This window comes from Vicugna pacos, chromosome 21 (assembly GCF_048564905.1).
Source record: "Vicugna pacos chromosome 21, VicPac4, whole genome shotgun sequence".
NCBI lineage: Eukaryota > Metazoa > Chordata > Mammalia > Artiodactyla > Camelidae > Vicugna > Vicugna pacos.
The window spans coordinates 28,398,775-28,419,720 of NC_133007.1; the positions used below are offsets into that span (position 1 = coordinate 28,398,775).

The window sequence follows — 20,946 nt, forward strand, 5'->3', positions numbered from 1 at the left end:
CACCCTGGACTCGTTTTCATTTTCCTCTCCCTTCGTTCTCTTTTGCCGCCTTCCTCACCCACTCTCCTCCCAAGATGTTGTCCAGAGTCTTCCTTCTCAGCCGCTTCTGACCCAGAGACAGCCTAAGCTCCAAAGCAGCAGTATGACGTGCAGGAGGAGTCCCGTCTCCTCGGGGAGCTCTGGGGGCCTTCCCAGCGCCTGGGGGGGTGTGTGCGCTCAGGAAACAGCAGTCACTGAGTTCAGCTGTTTCTGTAGGCCCTTACTCACGGTCTTGCTCGGCCAGACTGGTGGTGGTGCAGGGATGGGGAAGGGAGTTTGGTTCTGTTGCACTGCCCCCGCTTCCTAGGCACCGGGACCCCTGGGAAGTCTGGTTCCCACAAGTGGAGACCTGGACTGAGACCTTAGACTTGCAGGGGTCAGGGAGAGGATCTGTGTTACGCAGAAGGCTGCCTGCTCTCACGCCACCTCTAGCAAGCTATTTACCTTGAAAGTTGACATGGGCGGGGAGGGAGGAGGGAAATTAGGGTGAGACATCGAAGAGGAATGTCTTTGGCAGGACATCCAGTACTGCCTTGGCTCCACCCTTGGCTCCACCCCTGGGTCCCCTAGAGCCAGGCCAGGCTCCCCCTTCCAGCCATTCCTGCTGAGGGAAGGGGTAGGGGTGGGGGAAACCATTTCCTTTCCTCCCACCCTATGAAAAGCAATAAACCAAGAGCTTAATAGGGAAGTGGGTAATAGAAGAAAAGGTGGGGAAGGCAGAAAGGCAGGGCCACAGAAAGGGAACAGGAAAAAGGACCCCTGAAAAGCCAGCTCAGCCCCAAATGGAAATAAGTGCTACTAGATTCCAAGAAAATTTACAGAAAGACTCACCCTACCAAGAAATCCACCAGAGGCCATGCAGTGTTTTCCTCCACTCCAGACCCAAGTGCTCAACTCCATACTTAAACTGGGAGAAGTGGTGACCTCTAGTGGTCGATGACCAACCTGCAGGGCCTGCAATCAGCCAGGATCCTCTCCTGACCAAGGCTCCTGATCTCAGGTGACTGGCTCTCACTCATTAGCCTTTCTGGGCCCAGACTCTCTCCACCTGGGTTCTAAGTGCTGTTTCCCTTCCCACCCTTCATTCTGACCTCACAGTGCTTGCTCAGGTGGCCCGGATGGCTGAGTTCCCATGAAGACAATAAAGAGCCTGTTTCTCATTTGTCATAATCATCTTTAATAAAAAATAAATTAGTTGGGAACCATTTTAGGAGGTGGGGAGTGGGAGCAGGGGCTAGGCTTTCTTATTCTAACCTTTCCGTTTTCCAGCCTCTGCCCAGCGGGTCCCTGCTCCGGAGGGATAGTCTCTTCCTGGGGAAAGGCAGGCTTGGCCACGGCTGACCCCCATCCCTAGCTAACTATGAGAGGGAGGGATAGAGAGACTAGGCAAGGGGAGAAGGGCTCAGAGACAAAAGGGTGCTTTAGAAGATGGGAGGCCTGAACAGGAAAAACGAGGTTTAGGACACAAAGTTGGGACTGATGGAGAGGCCAGACTCTGAGTAGCTTGGATTCCCCAAAGGCTACAAACCTGCTTTCCTCTCAGCCTAGAAGTCTCAGGGAAACAGGCATCGTCCCCTCTCCATTTCTTCTCTGTCTGTTTAACTTCTTTTGGGGAAGTGATACAGATGTCCGAGCGCAGACACATCCACACAGGCCCAGATACACATTTGGAGGCAGGTGCACACACCATCACACCACCACACAATCACTGTCAGTCATCTCGCCACCCTCGACCACACTGGGGGACGTCCCTAGTGAGACCAGGACAGGCTGGAGAGCTAGAGGGTACAAGTTAGGCTGATTGATGGTGACTGATGGTGGCATGAGAAATCCTTGAGGAGAGGGTCTCCCGGACCCATTTCAGGCGGGCTCCGGCGGAGACCGCTCCAGGACGTGGGCGCAAGAGCGGCAACAGGTGGCTGTGTAGTAGGGGTAGACGCAGAGCCGGGCCTGCACCACCAGGGGGCAGTGTGGAGAGCTGTCCTTGCATTGATCATCTGGGGACAGAGGAGGCCAGTGGGCACGCGACAGCACCAAGATCTATCCCGCTGGAGGTGTGCTGCCCACTCCCACTCATCCTTCCTAATCTCCACCCACACTTCAGCAAACTCCAGTCTACTGGAGGTTGGGGAGATGGAGCTCTTTACCAGGGCGCTGGCTGCAGGGTTGGCTGTTACAGGATCGTTTCCTGGAGGGCCGCAGGTGAAGAGGGCATCGTATGCTGAGGGTCTGGTTGGCGGTCAGGCATTGGACCTCCCTCGTCTGCACGCCTCCCTGGCAGGAGCGAGAACACTGGGGAGACCCCAGTTATCAAATCAGCTCTTTGCTGTGGCCGGGATCCTCCTGAACCTAGGCCTTCTCCTCTGAAAGGAGGTGGGGGGGCTCTCCCAGAGCATTATGAAGCCCCACAGGGAGAGGGCCCACCTGTCCTCCAAGTGAGGAGGCAGGGCAAGTTCAACTGCAGCTGGCCTTAGCCTGGGGCCCAGGGGGAGGAACGAGGAGAGAAGCCCTCCCTCCCCGGGAGTCCGCGCTGAGCCGGGCAAGGGGGCCAGGGACTCACCGGGCTCCAGGGTGTAGAAAACCACCGGTCCTGGCAGTCCTGCCCCTGACAGGGCTGCAGGGCAGGGGGCCTGGGCAGGTGGGAACAGTTGCTAGGAGAAGTCACATTGAACTCAGCCCCCAGTTTGGACACACAGATGATGTCTCTGCGCCGAGTGCCAGAGCCACATTCGGAGGAGCACTGACGCGGAGGGAGGGGAGAACAGAGATTACTCCCACCTCCCCACAAGGAATCCCACCGGCAGGCCCCCTCCCAGGCCCTCAGCTCACCTCGGCCCAGGGCCCCGTGTACCAGCACCACGTCATCTCACAGGGCCCCAGACTGCAGGCCCGCATGTCAGGGGGACGGCTTCCGGGGGCACAGGTCTGCTCACCGGTTCCGACTCCTGATTCCTCTGGGCCCACCCCACGGGCCTCCCCACTCCCCAGGCAGACAACAGAACGTCGCTGGATCCCCGTCCCACACTCAGCTGAGCACTGTCGAGAAGCAGAGAGGGCTGGGTGAAGGGAGGCTGCTGGTGACAAGTAGGGGAAGAGGAGGGAGCTGAGGACAGACACTCCCTGGACCTGGGCATTAGGGAGTGCCCCTGGGGTACCAGCCAGATACCGGGAAGCTTTGCCAGGCAGGGGTCCAGGACTTTAATGGAAGTTTTTCTCACTTATCTCCCAGTTCCCAGCTGTCTCGCATACAGCAGGTACGGGCTCAATGAATGTTTATTGAACTGGGTCAGAAAGGCTCCGAGAGGTTGTCCTGGGTCAGGGGCACCAGGGGTGTGGGATTTGGCTAAGCGGGTGTGGGACCCACCTTGGAGCTCCAGTCACTGTGGAACCAGGCCGTGGTGCAGGGCCCCATGTCACAGGCCTCTCGACTGGGGGGCCGCGGGGGGCCTGAGGCGCACTCCTGCTCGCTCACTTCATCACCGTTGTTGCCGACACAGCGGACCTGGCGGCTCCTCTGGCCACGGCCGCACCGCACAGAACACTGAGGGAACGAGGGGCATCGGGGTCTGGGCCTCCCAGGCTTCCCCCAGCATCCAGCCCTGTGGCTTTGGAACCAGGATCTGCCTTTGATCTCTGGCTCAGCTGTTACAGGGCTTTGTGGGCTGAGGAGCAGGCTGAGTATGGTGCTCTGAGCCCCTAATCCCTGGTTCAGTCCCTTATCTGACTTACAGATGGAGGTTCTATATGAGATCTCATTTGTAAAAAGTTCCTGCTGATTAAAACAGAGTTGGAAAAACCCCTGCTCTAGATCACTGGTGTCCTCTCCTCTAGGACCCTCCCCATCCGAGCACCTCCTTGCTCAGTTCCACTCACCTGGCTCCAGGGGGAACGAACCTCCCAGTGGCCACAGAGGCGCAGCTGGCAGGGCTGGGTGATGTTGGGCCGGGGGAGGTGTCCACAGCGCTCGGGAGGCACTGAGGAGCCGCCACCCCCAAACTCCTGGCGGCAGCGTAGCTGACGGTGCTGGGTGCCAGGGCCACAGGAGCGGCTGCAGGATGTCCACTCGCCGGCCTCCCAGCTGTGGGAGTGGGCAGGGCAGGGAAGAGACAGATGGCCAAACAGAGCAGATGTAGGGGGCTGCCATGTTGGGGGAGAGGGAGGGCAGCCTGGGGGTGAGGGCCCCTCAGAGGAGAGTGGGCATATTTAGCATTTGGAGTCTGGGATCCTTTGTGGGGCTCAGGTTGGCAGGATTTTCTCCTGTTTATGGAATGTCAGCCTTTCTAATAGAATAACATCTCTCTGTAGCCGGGAGATCTTGTACTGAGTGCAGAGTCCAGGTGAGATCCTAAGGGCGCGAGGATGCACTTCCCCGGTGTTCCCAGGACCCTCACCCTCCCCGTGGGTCACACTCACTATGGTGGGCACGGGGGGCCGTGGCAGGGTTCCTGGGAGGCTGGGGGCCTGGTGCCCACAGCACAGCTGCGTTCATCCAGTTCCTCTCCTGACTCACGAGAAATGCAGAGGAAGATGGGGCGCCAAACACCTGAAGGGGATGAAAGGGAAGCCAGGAGAGGCGGGATGGCTCGAAGTCCAATGTCAGTGGGGTCCTGGGCACTGAAGTCTGATCTGGCAGAGTCAAGGTGTGGACCCACGATCCAGAGTATGGGACTGGTGGCAAGCTGGGAATTTGGGCTACGAGTGCTAGGAATACAGGTTGCTGTGCGAAGTCTCACCTTTTCCACAGGATGCCGAGCATTCAGAGTGTCCCACCCGTTTCCAATATCCGACCGGAGACCCCAGGGGTGTCCTGAGAGGAGGTGGGGCAGGCATCTGGGGGATCCGCACCTGACGCTGGAGGGTGCCTGGGGTCCGGGCAGGGCGGGCTGCTGAAGCAGGTGGGGGCTCCACCCTCAAAATCTCTGTGCAGGGAGTTGAGCAGACAAATCAGATGCATCCCTACTGCCTTGCGCTCCCCCCTCAGCCTGCCCCTCCTTCTAGATCTGAGGATCAGAGTCTTACCAGGCTGGAGTTGGGGGGTCTGGGGCTCTGGGGTGGGGTTCTCAAGGTTTGGAGGAGGTGAAGAGATGACATACTGATAAAAAACACCTGGGTTTTCCTCCTGAAAGATCATCTGGGGAGAAAATGAGAAGGTAATGAATGTTTGGAGGTGGCCAGGGGGCATCCACTAGCCTTCTACCCATCTTGAGACCCACAGCTTTCCCCGCAGAGGAAAGGCCTCCCCTGAGCAGGGCAGCTTCCCCAGGCCAGGCCCCAGGCTCACGTAGACATCCACAGGCTGGGTCGTGGGGCCTTCGGCGGACAGGCTCTCCCCTGTGCCCTCCTCTCGAGGAGGACGGTTATACCGGAAGACGGTCCCGCCGGCCGTGTAGGACCCAGGGGGATCCACAGCCCAGTTTCCGTTGATGATGGACCGGCCCCCAGGGCCTCGAAGTGCTGGAGGCGGCAGATCAGGACATGCGAGCTTAGTCATACCGTCCCCATCTCCCACCACTTCCCACTTCCCTAACCGCACAGAGCCCCAGATACCCCTCGCTCTCCCAGCTTCCTTCTGACTTCACCCCTGGTGGCCTGTCTGCTGTGCTTAATAGGGGTGTGAAGGGCAGAACCAACAGACCAGGAATCGAATGGAAAACCTGGGGATTTACCAAGGTAGTTGGAGCTGGGCCGGAGCTGGGCAATCTGGAGCCGTGAGGCTCCAGCAGGAATCAGCAGGATCTTCTGATAGCCCAGAGGGCCGCCCCGGTCAGTGAGGTTCCCTGAGACGAGGCGACAGGTAGAATCATCACCCCCACAGACTCCACAGCCATCTGGACGCCTGCCAGAGCCGAGGATCCCATCGCAGCCAGGGCTCTGGGGGAAAGTGGAGTGAGGCAGGGGCTGCCAGAGCCAGGCACCACCTCACAGCCCCGCCTGGTCCTCCTAGGAGACTTCAGCTCTTGACCTCTGCACTAAAAGTGACACTGGTTCTTCATTAGCCCCCCCCCCCCCAGCCAGCCTCAGGAAGCTTGGATGGGCCTGAGGGGCTCCTTCTTGCAGTTCACTGCTTGGCAGGTAAGAACTTTCCTTTTGCAGCCTCCATCTGGTATTTTGTCGTCGTGATCATGAGCAAGGAGACTCTGTGTGTGTGTGTGTGTGTGTGTGTGTGTGTGTGCGCGCGCACCCCTCCCCCCTCACCAGACAGCGTCCAGCCACGCAGAGGTCTAGGGCTCCAGGCTGACACAGGGTCCCGTCCTGGACCTTTTCGGTGTGACGGACATAGAAGCGGAAGCCACGGGGACGACAGTTCAGCTCACAGAGTTGGGAACCCTGAACTAAGAGGCAGGGTAAAAGGGTGGTTAGCTGGGGTCCCTGGTGGAAGGGTAACTGGGAAAGACCCCAGGGCTCTGAGAGGAGCTTGGCTTATATCAGCAGTGGGGCATCCTGGGTGGCCTAGATCACTGTGGTTGGAGGGAAAATAGAAATTCTGTCCTTTGAAAAGTTAGTTTGAAGGTCACACAGAAGTTGGGTGGTGTCAAAGAGGTGACTGAGATCATAAAAGAAGGTGGGAACTCTGAGAAAGGAGAGATACTTGAAACCATGATCATGTGAGTTCAGAGCCCACGAGGGGTTGTCTTGGTATCTAGATGACACGGGGCTAAAATCAAATGGTAGTAACCTGGGAGAAAGTGACACACCACCACCCAGGATCCATGGCGCACCCCCACCCGGCTGTCATCGAGGGACAGGATCTCTCTGACGGCGCCCCTCTCCTGTCTTGTCTATCTCAATTGCTACAACAGACTTCTTCCCAGAGGAAGTCAGCCCAGGGCACCTCTGGATACATCCCTCTCCCAGCCTGGCCCCTCTGCTGATCATCCACTACCACCTGACAGCTGGGACCCTGCCTGAAACCCCCTCCCCTTTCTGGGCCTGTTCTGTCTCTTTACCCCAGTCCTGGGAAATAAGAAAGAAAATATGACTCAGGAGAAGTACAAGGGCCTACAGAGGAGACAAAGAGGGGCTGGATGTCTCCCTCCCCATCACCCCCCAACCCTAGCCCCCTTGTCTGGGGAACAGGCTAGAAACCTCACCTTCTGTGAAGGGCTCCCATTGGTACAGCTGGCCCATGAACTCCTGGGAGTCAAAGGCTGCACACTGCAGGGCCCGGGGGTCTGGCTGCTCAGGGGGGCAGGGCTGAGGTGGGGGATACAGAGGAGTCAAAGCTGGGGAGGAAAATGGGGGTGTGGGTCAGGGCTGGATTTGGGGGGAAGGGAGGAAGGGCAGGTCTGCAGAAGAGCGTCTGAGGAGGTGGGGTGCCAAGGCCCTTCTCCCTCGGGTCCAGATCTGACAGACTGAGGACCCATACTCAGGGTCAGGGAAGCATTGTTGGAAGTCCGGAGAGGGGGCAGTGTCCAAGAAAGAACTCACCGCTTGGATGCAGGCTCTCAGCTGCTCACTCTCCCCGGAACATCTTGGGACAGGGCTACTGGGAGCGAAGAGGCTCCAGAGGGAGCTGGAGTGGGGGCCAGCCCTCAGCAGAGGCAACCAGCCATCTGGGTGGGGAGGGGCGGGCTCCATCAGGGACCCGTGAAGACTCCCCCCAGGTCTCCAGTGCTCCCGGCTCTGCTGCCCTCGGCTCCGAGGGGCAGAAAGGAAGGGATCAGGGGGTCTCTCTGCCAGCCGGGGGCTGGCCCAGCCCTGGGAACTCGGTCTTCGTGGCTGAGAGGACACGTGAAGGGAGCCGCCTTCTCCTGGGGCTGGGGGGGACCCGGAGGGCTCGGTGCCAGAGGCCTGGGCGCTGGGGTGCGGCCGTGTAGGGGCAGCCCTGGTTCTAGGCGGCACCTCTGCCTGAGCAGCTTCGGGACTTGAGGGCTCTGCTGAAGGGGACAGGGTGTGGGCAGACGCTTCCATAGGAGGAAGCTCAGTCGGTGGGGTGTGGTTTGCGGAGAAAGGCTCTGCTCTTGGAGTCAGGGGTGGAAGATCTGAGGTCTTCGAGGGCTCGGATCTGGGTGGTCTCCGGGGATGTCTGCGGTTCCTATGGAGCGGCAAAGCAAAGGGCACTCTCCCATAACCAAACATTCCTGGCTTGATGGGGTCTCGAACCCGGGACCTGTGGAAGTGTTGCAGACAAGGGGTCACAGCGCTGGCCACCTCTGACCCTGCCTCCCCTGTCTACTTCCAGCACCAAAGATAAGCCTTTCTAAGCCCTGGATCCTTGACTCCCCTTTCCTTCATCCCAAGCCCCGCCCCTTGCCCAAGGCCCCGCCCCTACCCCACCCCTCACCTCCTGGTTCCTTGAATCTCCTGGGCCTCCTCTCTCCCTAACTGGGAAGCGGGACCTCGAAGGGGGCCACCCCTTCCCCGAGGCGGTGGCTTGTACAGGGGAAGGGTTTCCCGGGAGGTCTGGGGTCTGAGGCCCTGACCCCGATGGATCCGGGCTTCTGGATGTCGTGGGGGCCGGGGTGGGAGGGGCAGTTGAATTGTAGGGAGCTGACAGGTCCGGCTCCTGCGCTGCACCCCGACCCCGCAGGGCTGGGAGCAAGAAGCCCACTGGTCCCAAGGACCCCAGACACCCTCAGGTGCCTGGCTCTCCTCGGGGGATGCCTGAAGAGTGTGTCCAGACAACACCTAAGTAGACAAAAAGTTCAGGCAAAATTAGAATGATTTTCGAGGGAACTGTGCAGTATCTAGTCCAAAGCTTGAGGCTTGGGGCAGCTGTTACTGGGCCAAGGTTACATTCAGTAGCAGAGGTGGGACTTGAAGGTATTTGGCAAGGAGGTAGGGTGTTGGGGAGGCTGGAAGGGCCACGTGTGAGAGAAAGGGCACCCGGCTTATCAGAGGCTGAAGAAAATGCAGTCATGGTCTGGAGATCGGGGCCGGGGGTGGGGTGTGGGGAGATGAAGGGATCAGAGCCTGTAGTTCCTGGCTCACCTCCTGATCCAGGCAGAGCTCGGGGAGGGACAGAAGCATCACCAGACACAACCAGAGCCTGCAAACCAAAGGCGGGAGTGAAGGTGTCAGGAGCCAGAGGAAGTGCTACGCGTTCCGAAACAACCCTCACCCCCAGCAGGCTCCCCACGTCCTGATGCCAGCTTCTCAGAAAGCAGAAATTACTCACCACTTCCCCCAGCCCCACCCAGAGATCTTTCCCTCACTTCCAGAGATGGAGACAGAGCCATCGCTCACCCAGGCCGCCCCGTCGCTTACCTGCCTGCCCAGTTCTCCATCGCTCCTCCCTTGATTGCTCCGGGGTGAGGGAGGAGGGGACCGGAAGTAAACACTCTACTCAGGCATCTGGGCTTGGAAGTGGGTGCGCTCTGCAGGGCAGAAGTCTGGTCCAGTCTCCAGAAAGCTGAGGGTTGGGATGACGCCTCAGAAGGACATCTCAGAGTGAGGATGGAGGGGTGGGGAAGGCTGGCCCACCCCTTTAAGATCCTAAGGGTGAGAGGGAGAAGGAAAACAGCTCTGTCCATCCGCCCAGGCTGGAGGGTGGGGGGTCTGACCTCAGCCTCCAGACTCAGGCTCAGACCCCTCCCCTCAGTGGTAGGAACCTCTCAGCTCTTCCAAGTCCTCACTTCAGACTGTGTCTAGGCCACTCAGGCACACACATCTTTCTTAAGATGGTTTTCATCTGGCTCCCCCTCCAGCCCTCCCAGAGGTCCTGGAAAGCTGAAGAGGGAGACTCAGTGAGGACTTGCCAGACACTCCCCCCAAACCCGTCTGAGGAGCTGACAGGAAGCCCCCTAGGCTTTCTGTTTCCTACCTGCCTCCCAGCTGTTTCTTCCCTTCTTAGAGAACCTCCTTCTGGAACACACAGGCACATCCTTGCCTCAAACTTTTCAGCCAAGGGATAAACTAAAATGGCTGATGATTTAATCTCTAGAGAAGCAGGTGATTTTTCCCACTGAGATTTAACCTCCCCCTAGGGGCCAGCGTCCAGCATTGGATCATTGAGAGCTTACTTCAGGCGAGACTCCGATGGGCTGGGGAACCGGAAAGGGGAGATGCAGCTAGAGATGCCGTTGCTCCCCAGTCACGCATGGGTCTATCTTCTCAAGAGCTGGGAAGTCCATCCTGAAGTCTAGCCTTCATCATCAGGGAAGCAGAGCTTGGAACCCTCTCCTGGTCTCAGTCTGACTCTCCCACCGCTCCCCGTTGCCCCCCAGCTCCTTCCTGCTCACGATGAGCCCTTTCCACCCCTAGTCCTCATGCTGCTCTTAGTTCTGCTTTCCAGGAAAAAAAAAATGTTTCTGTTGGATCTGAAAGGCACCCGGGAGAGGAATCCAAGGAGCTAATGCCGAGGTGGGCCAGCTCAGAGGCAGGAAAATGACAGAGGGAAGGGCAGGAATGTGCTTGGGGGTGGCAACTCTCAGCCCCACTCCCCTCCCTGGGACCTCAGGACTTGGGATGCTGAAGGAGGGATCACGGTGGTTGAGCCTGAGCCTCAGCGTCTCCTCAGCTCCTTGGGGTTGGGAAGGGGTTGCTGATGGCTGCTCCTCTCCTGGCTGGGCTGTCCACTGAGGTCAGCCACTCCACCCTGATAGGGGGACGGGTAGGGGCTCCAGAGAAGGGCCATTGTTCCACCCAAACCTTCAGCCCTCTGCCTGACTCTGTTATTGGAGTTTGAAAGGAAAGAGAGGATGATGGTCACTGTCTGCCCAAAGGCAGACAAGAAGTTGCCACTGGGTCCCCTCTCCACTCCCTCTCTGCCTCTGCTTCTCTCTGCTACCCCTGGTCTGTATCTTGCTGTCTCTCTCCATGGGTCTACCCAGTACACATAATCCTGTCCTGAGCTGGGTTTGGCTTTGGCAGTTCCCTGGAGAAGTGGTGGGTGGGGGGTGGGGTGACGTGAGCTCCTGGGGCCAGGGCCAGGCCTGGCTCCCTCTCTGGAAAAGTCCCACCCCACCCCCTGCACAGCTGGGCAGGGGGCCGACACCCTCCCCACTGTGGAAACAGGCACACATTTGTGCTTTTCACCCCTTTTCATGTTCCTCATCTGGTGTGTCTCACTGCCCAGGGTGAGGAAAGGAGAGGTCAGAAGTGGTCACTCTTGGGCCAGGCTGACACTCGCCTGGACAAACCTGGGCTCCTCCTGGCCACACCTCCACACTGGCCAGTGAAGATCGAGGAGGAGAGACTTGGGCAGAGGTAACCCCTTGACCCCTAGAGGGACCCACTTTTGGGGAATGAGTGGTGCAGGAGGCAGGGAGCTGGACCGCAAGTTTCAGGGCTGGCGGGAGAATCCCTATCCTGGGTGAAAACTCCTTGGTCCTCCTGGTGCCCTCCTGCGTCCTGGAGGCCCATCCCAACAGGTGTCCTTCCTTTAGAGTCGGCAGGCTGAGCAGGATCAAGGGCACCCAACTGCATGCCTCCCAGAATCACTGTCCCCCAACTCCAGGACCGAGGAGGGTGACGGGGGCGGGGGGGTGGAGAACACTTCCTCCAGGAGCACCCTGCTAGAAGAGGGAGAGGGCAGGAGGCGCCGGGCGCGTGCCGGGAGGTCCTGGGTATGTTTTCCAACTTTACTATGTGACTTAGTAGGAATTTTGGCTGATTCTCCGCCTGGGTGATGGGGCCAGAGTTCCAAGGGATCAGAACCCCCTCCCCAGGAATTCGACCCCAGGGACTGGAAGATCTTCTAAGGCTGTAAGAGCTGGGGCCGGGGTCGTGGCTGGGGCAAGACCGCAGGGCGCAGGGAACCGGGGCGGCGCGGATGCGCAGGGCGGGTGGTCTAACGGGACCTGGGAGAGAGGGCGGCCGGGGCCGGGGATCCCAGGGAGGGTCTGTACCTGCTCTGCGCGGCCCCGGCGGCCCGTTAACCCCTCTGCACCCGGGCGCTCTCTCGAGACAGCCTCTCTCCGCGGCGGCCACTGCGGCCCGTGAGCCGCGCTCCGGACACTGCCGCCTCCGGCCGGGGCTCCGCCCCCGCCCCGCCCCGGCTCCGCCCGCCCGCCCGCCCGCCACGCGCCCAGCCCGCGCCCCTCGGCGGCCCCCGGGTCGGGGCAGCCCACCCCGAACCCCGGCTCTCCAGGGCCACCGCCGCCCGGCGCCCGCCGACGGCTCGGGGGTGGGGTGGCGGGCGAAGCCGAGGGGGTCCCGGCCGGGTTCGGAGGCGGCCGCCGCTCCCGGGCACTGTCCCCTGGCCCGGCTGGGCTCGCGACTCCAGGACCCCGGCCTCCCGACCGGCTCCGAGTGGGCGGTGCAAGCGCTGCGCTGCCCAGGCGGGGCGGCCGCGAGGGGCGCCACGGGGCTGGGTGGCTCCTGAACCCGAGCGGCGTGGGCGAGCGCCGGGCCCCACATCTGGGCGTTGCTGGGCGGAGACGGTCCCGCCCGACCCCAGATCCGCATCGTCGAGGCCTTCTCCTCCAGGCAGCCTCTCCTGCGAGCCCAGCCATCTCTGCCTCTCCCAAGTTAGGCTGTGAACATGTGGTTCTGACAGCTCAGGGACCTCTATGAGCCTCGGTTTCTTCATCCATAAAATTTTACACACGGGGCAGAGCGGAAGGAATGCGCTGACATAGGAGTCAGACGATCTGGATTTGAATCTCAGCTTAGTATTTGTCAGCAATGTGGTCCTGGATGAATACTTAAACCTTTCTGTGATGCAGTTTCCTCATCTGTAAAGTGGGGTTAATCTGATATATATATGAATAGGTTTAGAGATATGTCTGTCCATTCATTTCTGGAAGAATACACGCCAAACTCGGAATTGGAGGCGACACCTGGGGAGGAGTTGCGGGGTTGGGTGAGGAAAAAAAAAAACAACAGGCTTTTGGTTTTTACTCTATGTTTATACGTTGTTTCACTTTTTAACCACAAGTATGTATGCTAAAAAATAAATTATGTGTGTGTGTGTGTGTGTGTGTAGGGCTGACCTAGACTAGATAATAATTGGTCATTACTATTTTTTGAGTTTTGTTTGCCATTTATTCACAAACCACGGTCGTGTATTGTTAGGTCTAATCTATTTTAAAGCTTTTTTTTTTTCAGTGACCCGTCAATATTTTTAAAAGAGGATATTTTATAATTTCTCTTGAAAAACAAAAACTTAAAAATAGCTGTCCTGCATCGAATGCATAAAAATGTGTCCTACACAACCTTGTCCTGCATCCCCACCCAATAACAGGGTCTCTGATGTGCCCACCCAACATTTCTTGAGCACTTTCTGCGCTGGTGCCTAGGACACAGAAACAGTCTCCTGCCTCAGGGAGCTGGGTCTAGTTGGAGACAGACAGTCTGGGGAGGTAAGTACTGGACTCACGGAAGCAAATGTTATCTGGAAGAGATGAGGGAAAGGAAAATATAAAATGCCTTTCTTTCTTTCTTTCTTTCTCTTTCTTTCTTTCTTTTTTTAACATTTTTATTGATTTATAATCATTTTACAATGTTGTGTCAAATTCCAGTGTTCAGCACAATTTTTCAGTCATTCATGGACATATACACACTCATTGTCACATTTTTTTCTCTGTGAGCTACCATAACGTTTTGTGTATATTTCCCTGTGCTATACAGTTTAATCTTGTTTATCTATTCTACAATTTTGAAATCCCAGTCTATCCCTTCCCACCCTCCACCCCCCTGGCAACCACAAGTCTGTATTCTCTGTCTATGAGTCTATTTCTGTCCTGTATTTACGCTTTGTTTTTGTTTGTTTGTTTGTTTTTGTTTTTCAGATTCCACATATGAGCGATCTCATATGGTATTTTTCTTTCTCTTTCTGGCTTACTTCACTTAGAATGACATTCTCCAGGAGTATCCATTGCTGCAAATGGCATTATGTTGTCGGTTTTTATGGCTGAGTAGTATTCCATTGTATAAATATACCACATCTTCTTTATCAAGTCACCTGTTGATGGACATTTAGGCTGTTTCCATGTCTTGGCTATTGTAAATAGTGCTGCTATGAACATTGGGGTGCAGGTGTCATCCTGAAGTAGGGTTCCTTTTGGGTACAAGCCCAGGAGTGGGATTCCTGGGTCATACGGTAAGGCTATCCCTAGTCTTTTGAGGAATCTCCACACTGTTTTCCATAGTGGCTGCACCAAACTGCATTCCCACCAGCAGTGTAGGAGGGTTCCTCTTTCTCCACAGCCTCTCCAGCATTTGTCATTTGTGGATTTTTGAATGACAGCCATTCTGACTGGTGTGAGGTGATACCTCATTGTAGTTTTGACTTGCATTTCTCTGATAATTAGTGATATTGAGCATTTTTCTTTATTTATTGAATATCTTATTTTTTTACTTTGGGGGGAGGCAATTAGTTTTTTTTAATTTTTGTTTTTTTGGGAGGAGGTAATTAGGTTTTATTTATCTTTAATGGGGGTTCTGGGGATTGAACCCAGGACCTTATTTATGTCAGTCATGCACTCCACCACTGAGCTATGCCCTCCCCGCCAATGAAAGCACATGTTTTGCTTGTATTGTTTGTTTTTTGTGAGGGGGAGGTAATTAGGTTTATTTCTTGATTTCTGCAGGGAGGAGGTACCGGGGATTGAACCCAGGACCTCTTGGGTGCTGAGCATACACTCTACCAATTGAGCTATACCCTTCCCCCTGTTTATTACTTAATGGAGGTACTGGGGATTGAACCCAGGACCTTGTGCATGCTAAGCACACACTCTACCACTGAGCTACACCCTCCCCCTAAAATGCTTTTAACATGTGAGAATTATATCCTTATTTGAAGTTTAACATCCATAGTTTGTTTTCTCAATAAATCCCTAAGTACTTTCGAGACAAGGACTACTTAAGGCTACTTTGTGTCATCTGTATTTTTTCATATTTTGTATTTGTGTTTTGTTTTTTGTATTTGTAGAGTTAACAGAAATATCTGAAATGGAATGTTATAGAACAGACAAATGAGTCCCAGGTGCCCAGCTTGCTTTCCAACTTTTTCACCGAAGCTCAGAGGCCCATGGGGTGGTGGGTAAGCTGCTGGGAACACCTGAGACTCCTGTTATTTTGTGAGGATGCGGGACAATGTTGCTAGAGCTTCTATTTTTAAGTTTTTATTTTTCAAGAGACATTATAAAGTAACCTTGATTTAAAACATGGACCAGTCACCAGAACAACTTGAAGACACCAAGTATGTCCCACAAAACATGGCTGTTGCTCAGATCTGTCTGCAGGCCTCAAGTGTGTGCCTCCTTAAACAGCCTCAGTCCTGGTCTCATGTTCCTAAAGAGCTTGGGAAGATAATGGGTTAATGCCCCCTCCGGATGGGGCGGTTTATCTTGGGACTGTTGGTGACAAGCAGTTCTAACCAGAGGCATATTTATAGTCATGGATTTGGAGGGGAAGCCCCTTTGCTCAGACTTCAGAATACAATGCTGATGACGAGAGAGGCCCAGCCCACAGGGGCAGAGGAAGATATTTTAGGTCAGAGACCTTCCAGTGCCCCTAGTCACTCCCCATTAGCATTCACTTACTAACCAAGAGGCCAGCTGCAGGACCAAAAGGTGTGACCAAAGACAGCAGATTGGGAAGGGAGCCTGGGAGGAGGGAAAGGTCTGCCTTTGACATTTGTAAAGCCGCGAACTGAAGGTCAGAAATAGTCCTTTCCATTAAGATGTGGCTGCAGACCAAAGATCCCACGAGATTTACTACAGCTGTCACCTCCCATGATTTGTTGGTCTGAAAATACTGTCTAAAGAAAGGAATTTCCTATGCCTCAGCAATGTGCAAAGTGCCAGATAAAATTTGTGGACACCATCTTGAGAGGAGAAAGAAATTTCTTAAAAGATTATGCAATAAGTAGATGTTCACCCAGAAGTATCTCCAGGGACAGGAAAAACGAAGGACAGAGAGGGGATAGGCCGAGTATTCCCCTGACCTTGAGCTTGACCCAGGGCTGTAATCGTCAGAATGGCTGACATGTATATAGCACTTCCTGAGTGCAGTCCTCGTCGTTAACAGCTTTGGAAACAAGGCACAAAGAGAAATTCAGTAATCTGCCCCAAACCTGACAGTGAGAAGCTATTACCTATGTATGTCGCTGTGCAAGCAAAATTTTTGAGAAATTTAGCTGAGTTCACATAATAATTTTTTTCCCGGTACTAAATTAAAAAGTTTTATTTGTGTTGAATTAACATTTTAAACTGATGTTTCCTGTGAGACGCTGTCCCCCTCCAAGATAATGCCGATGCTGACTCCAGTGTGCACGGGGTGGGGGGGGCCCGGAAACGAATGTGAAACTGTCTTTTGATCTGTGGCCATAGCACCCATGTTCAGAAAGCCTGGTGTTTGCCTTTCTGCCTCTGGGAATCATGGTTTGCTCAGCTCCTTTGTTCTAGAAGAGCCGCTCTAGTCCCAGTCGCTACACACCAGGCTGGTCTCCAGTGTTGATTCCCAGTGTCCTGTCACGTTGTCCTGCACTGTTTTCTTTCACTGATGCCATTCTTCTGACCACTGACCTGCTTAGCTCACTCCCCACAACACTTACGAGGATGGCCGATGGTGACCCATTCCCGTCAAGGAACCTAGAGGGTGGGGACCCCTGGCCATGTTTGCCTTTGCATCCACCACCTCGCCTTGCACAGAGTAGGCACTTAATAAATGCTTGTGGGATGAGCCGTGAATGAGAAGCGGTCAGTTCTGGCCACGTTCCAGGACTTTCTGGTTGTTGACTCGCCCCATTTTGGCGGAGCTGGCTCTCGGATGACGAAATGGTGAAGAAACAGGATGTGACCCATTTGGAAAGATGAGGACCAAGACGTGGATGGGGCATCCTGGTCTCCCAGTTACTGCTCTGGAGACTTCAGATTCAGTCAGAAACTCCCAAAGCCAGGATTCCTCTTGATTTGATTTCCATATTTCAATCTTCCAAGGCCTCTCCAGAAGGTCCTGGGATCCTTGGTGACAGACTTTGCCTCAGTACCACCTGAGCCCTATGTCTGTCTGTCCATCGGCATTCCAGAGAAACAGGAGGTGCTCAGTAAATGTTTATAGAATTGAATGCACTGATCAGATATAACCTTGGCAGCCATTAAGTTTACAAAATCATCAGTACTGTGACAACTATGTTAAGTGGTTTGAACTCATGTACATGTCTTACATATATATTTGGGAAACATGGCCATGAACTAGACCTTCTGGATTAGGCCTCCAGAATGTTTGAGAATATTATTTGCCAAATTGGGAAGATTTTCAGATGCTATTCTTCCTCTGTGATAGTCTCAACCAATTTATAGATTTTTTAAAAAATTGTACCCATCACCAGGGATAGGGGCCAATTAGCCAGGACCCCTCCCTCTGAAACAAGCCTCCACTCAGCCCTGCTCTTAGGCTCTTGGAGAACATTCCCAGGAAGCCACAGCTCCATCTCAGCTCCTAGGGCCTGGGGAGCCCCCAGAGTCCTGTCCTCGCTGCCACTGGGTCCTAAAGAGATTAAGTGTGGGAGACCATCACTGATCCAGGTTCCGTCCCAACTCTGCCATTCCGGAGCTGTGTGACCTTGGACATGCTAAGCTTCAGGCTTCTTATTTCTAAAATTTGAGTAACAACAGTACCCAGTTTATCTACTTCACAGGTTATCCTAAAAGCCAAAATAAAAATGATAGCGTGTGTGTGAAGCTGTCAAGTCATGTAGAAAAGCCAGTCAGTGTTATGATTAATGAAGAGGTTTACATTTTAGTTGACATGCCGCGTAGATCAAGACTCAAGGCTGAAGCCTGAGACCTGTCTCCTCACAAGGCCCAGCGCTCTGCTGAGGACGTCCCCTCAGAGCCCAGCAAGACGCAGCAAGGTCTTGCCGGCGACAGCACGTATTGCATGTGTTCTCGTAGGAAGCTGACATGGTGGCCCAGCCTCTGCGCCAGGGACTGGGGGGATAAATTATGTTGCTGTCTAAGCAGAACCTATCTTCCTCACTAAGAAATCTGGCAGCAGATATACCACCAGGACTGAGTTCTGTGATGTCTTCCCAGCCTGGCAGGCTCCTTGTGCCTTGATGTCTCTGGACCAGAAGGTGAGGTGCTCTGGGCGGGCACAGGTTCAGCAGCTGCTGAGGGCAAGATGCACTGGGAAGACTTCTTCCCAGAGCCACAGAAAGAGGGGCCGGCACTGCCTGGGGGGAGTGGGGTGAGGCTTAAGGACGCCAAGCATTTTGAGAAAACAGAGCAACCTATTGTTTTGTTCTTGAGTCTGGAATTGCACTTAATGTACTGGCCACACATGGTACTGTGACCAATTCCAAGATCAACTGCAGATGTGAATTAAGAGCAGGAAGTAGTGCATTTTGTCCCAAGTAAGAAAGGTGGCAGAAACCCATCTCCCCCCACAAAGAGGCTCCTACAGAGAATAAAGGTCCATGAGATAATTGGGCCCAATTTCTAACCCCTCACCTAATTCCAGAAGTAAATTAAGAATTTCTCCAAGCAGAGCGGAGGTGTGCAGAGAGGCATGCGCTGGAGGTGATGCAGACCCCACTTGTGGTCTGAAGAAGGCATCCCTTTCAGAGCAGAACAGGAAACCAGGAGGCGAGCCGGGTTCCACAGGCCGGAATCTCAGCAAGTTATTTCTACCACCTGAGCCTCAAGAAATGGCTTCTTTCTTTAGTGGAAGAAGCTGGGGACAGAGGACCATAACCCCAGGACTAGACAAAGGAAGGGGCCATGGTAATTCTCCCACATGAATCTTGCTCTTGTGCCTAGAAGTCTCCCTGACTTTCTAGAGAAAGCCAGCTTGGTGTCAAATTAATCTTGACAGATTATGCTGAAGGCCTAAAAAAGGCAGACATAAAAGGGTAGAAATCAGGGTACAAAACTCAAAACTGCGGCCAGAGAGGCGGGCAGGGCAGCCAAAGGAGAGGCAAGAATTTCATACATACCAAGGACTTGAAGTCAGAAATGGAAGAGTCAGGACACGCTGCGAAGGAAACATGAGTTGGTGCAGGAGGCGGTGCGGGCTTGCCCCTCTGACCAGAGGCCCAGGCTCATCTCAGAGACCTTGAGGGCCCCACGTGGGAAAACAGGGGACCATATCTTCTCCCAGTGCTGGAAATGGTCTTCCTTGCTCACAGCCTTCCCAGCTCCTGGCAGCTCTTAGCTAGGCAATCAAAGCCTTGCCCTCTGGCAGCCGCCACCCTCCAGCTTCACCACCCAAACAGGCCCAGCCCCTGGCTGGGGCCTGTGTGCCTCCTGGCCTGAAATGCCCTTGTCCATCCCTCTCCTCTGAGTTTGAAATCCTCCACGCCCCAGTTTAGTCTCTCTCCGAGTGAGCCCCTGGCCTCCCAGGACCTCCTCTGCCCACCTCTCCCCCTGGCCCAAATCCCTGGCCCTGGCAGCTCTCTCGGCCCGGGAGTCCCTCACTGGGTTGTGTCTGACAATTGCCCGAGGGGATATTAAAATACAGGTGCCTGTTCCCCAGTCTGGGTGCTCTTGTTCCTGAGCTTCAGCGGGGGTTCTATGCACACTCATAGGTGAGGGCCACTCCTCGGAAGCGTGCCTGTGAACCAGGTACTCATTTGGGTCCCCCCCGACCCAGATATGCAGGAACCACACTCATTTCTCACTAACAACCTCATTTCTGTTTCAAATGCCCCTTCCCCTGGGGCAGTGGAAACTTAATTATCAATTTAGGGGTTTCCTGCCCTCACCTGCCAGCACTTGGCAGCCACACGCTTCCTAGAGAGACTGTGCTGGTGATGGAGAAGGTGTTTGAATATTCACTGAGGGCGAAGCTGACAGATCTCTTGCAGCAGAGGCCGGTTCCTCTTCCTTGCTCTGGCCTTGACGGAGCAGAGTCTCTCTCTCCCAGGGGAGGGAAGCAGTGGATGCCCCTGAAAGACTAGGAACAGATCAGCCCGTGGCAGCTCCGACCAGACCCAGTCAAAGGAAGGGCATGAAAGGGTCCACTTGATTTACTTAAAACTGAAGTCCTCTCCCCAGACCTGCCTTCCCTCCTGACTTCTCACCTCCTGTTGCTGGGACTGTTCTTCAGAGTCCTACGATCACCCTTACTCCCTCCCTCTCATCCCAGAGCAGACTTCAGAGGCCTTTTCGCCTCCTTTTGTTTTACAGGTGAAGAGACTGTGGCAGTTTCTGGCAAGCCCAGACTTAGATCACAGATCGTGTCATGGACGTGACGTCCAGTCCACTTAGCTCAAAGACTTCCCGTTCCTCGCATAGTTGTGTCCTCGTCCATTCTAAGAGCCCCACCTGACTAAGCTCTTCACCCCGCCTGCATGGATCCCAGTGACAGTGACCAAGGCAAACGAGTGACACTTTGCTCCTGGCATCCGTGGAATGCCATCTCTCCTTCTTCCCATCCCTGACGTCCCACTCATCCTTCAAGGTCGGTTGAAATGCCACCTCCGCCACAAACGGACGCTGGTCCTGCACGACCTCTCCCGCTCCAGCTGCACCTGGCACCGCATCCCAGCGGCTCCTGGCAGGTGGGCTGTCGGCAGACTGCACCTTTACGCTATTCAGTTTTCAACAATTAGATTATAAATTCCCAAGAGCAGGCGCTTGCCTTACACTTCTTGGTTTCCCCTGCAGGCACTGGCATTGAGGACGACATGGTAAAATTTCAGTCACTGCTCGTGCGGCGGAAGCTGAGCGGGAAATTAACAAAATGCTTAGAAATGTCCACTAAGCTGGTGGCCCCAGTGAACTGGGAACACACACTGAAAAGGAAATGTTTAATTTCTGGGGTAAGCAAGCTCCAAGAGCGGCTGAAGGTGAGAGAAAGAACTGGTACCTCAGTCCAGCAGGCATCTTGTTCCAGGACAAGAGGAAAGACTGTACATACCAAGGCCCTGACGTCAGAAGCGAGAGGGCGGAGGCTCACTGCCGGGAAAGCGCGGGCTGGGCAGGAGGTCACCATCTCCCGGCTCTGACCGCAGCCCCAGGGTCACCCACCCCTAGATGCACAGATGTGCCTGGACTCTGGCTGTGGTCACTGGCC

The 20,946-nt window shown here is 54.9% G+C and overlaps 1 protein-coding gene and 1 long non-coding RNA gene across 3 annotated transcripts; one reads left to right on the forward strand and one right to left on the reverse strand.

Annotated features, from left to right (window-relative positions):
• Positions 1-1,198: 1,198 nt before the first annotated feature.
• On the reverse strand, positions 1,199-11,976 carry ADAMTSL4 (ADAMTS like 4). Of its 2 annotated transcripts, XM_072946633.1 has the most exons (19): positions 11,829-11,976; positions 10,002-10,125; positions 9,247-9,474; positions 8,971-9,028; positions 8,324-8,667; positions 7,468-8,149; positions 7,131-7,233; positions 6,235-6,371; positions 5,706-5,910; positions 5,321-5,493; positions 5,059-5,170; positions 4,773-4,958; positions 4,453-4,582; positions 3,913-4,117; positions 3,404-3,580; positions 2,869-3,075; positions 2,600-2,779; positions 2,187-2,331; positions 1,199-2,036 (listed from the first exon to the last, which is right to left on the reverse strand). In XM_072946633.1, exons 3-19 carry the CDS (start codon positions 9,264-9,266, stop codon positions 1,900-1,902), a joined length of 3,201 nt encoding a protein of 1,066 aa, XP_072802734.1. In that variant the 5' UTR covers positions 9,267-9,474; positions 10,002-10,125; positions 11,829-11,976; the 3' UTR covers positions 1,199-1,899. The 2 variants fall into 2 exon arrangements, with proteins under 2 accessions (XP_072802734.1, XP_031544787.2); XM_031688927.2 differs by lacking the exon at positions 10,002-10,125.
• On the forward strand, positions 10,888-20,673 carry LOC140688118 (uncharacterized). Its single transcript, XR_012062873.1, has 3 exons — positions 10,888-11,187; positions 20,058-20,431; positions 20,538-20,673. It is a non-coding gene; the product is annotated as an uncharacterized lncRNA (long non-coding RNA).
• Positions 20,674-20,946: the final 273 nt, after the last annotated feature.

Bases quoted from the DNA above. Each gene is read 5' to 3' on its own strand.
- ADAMTSL4 (XM_031688927.2), bottom strand. From the start codon at position 9,266: ATGGAGAACTGGGCAGGCAG. The intron at 4,959-5,058 runs GTAAGACTCTGA...CTCCCTGCACAG, and splicing joins GACCCCCCAACTCCAGCCTG to AGATTTTGAGGGTGGAGCCC. The intron at 2,332-2,599 runs GTGAGTCCCTGG...GGGTCTCCCCAG, and splicing joins TTTCTACACCCTGGAGCCCG to TGTTCTCGCTCCTGCCAGGG.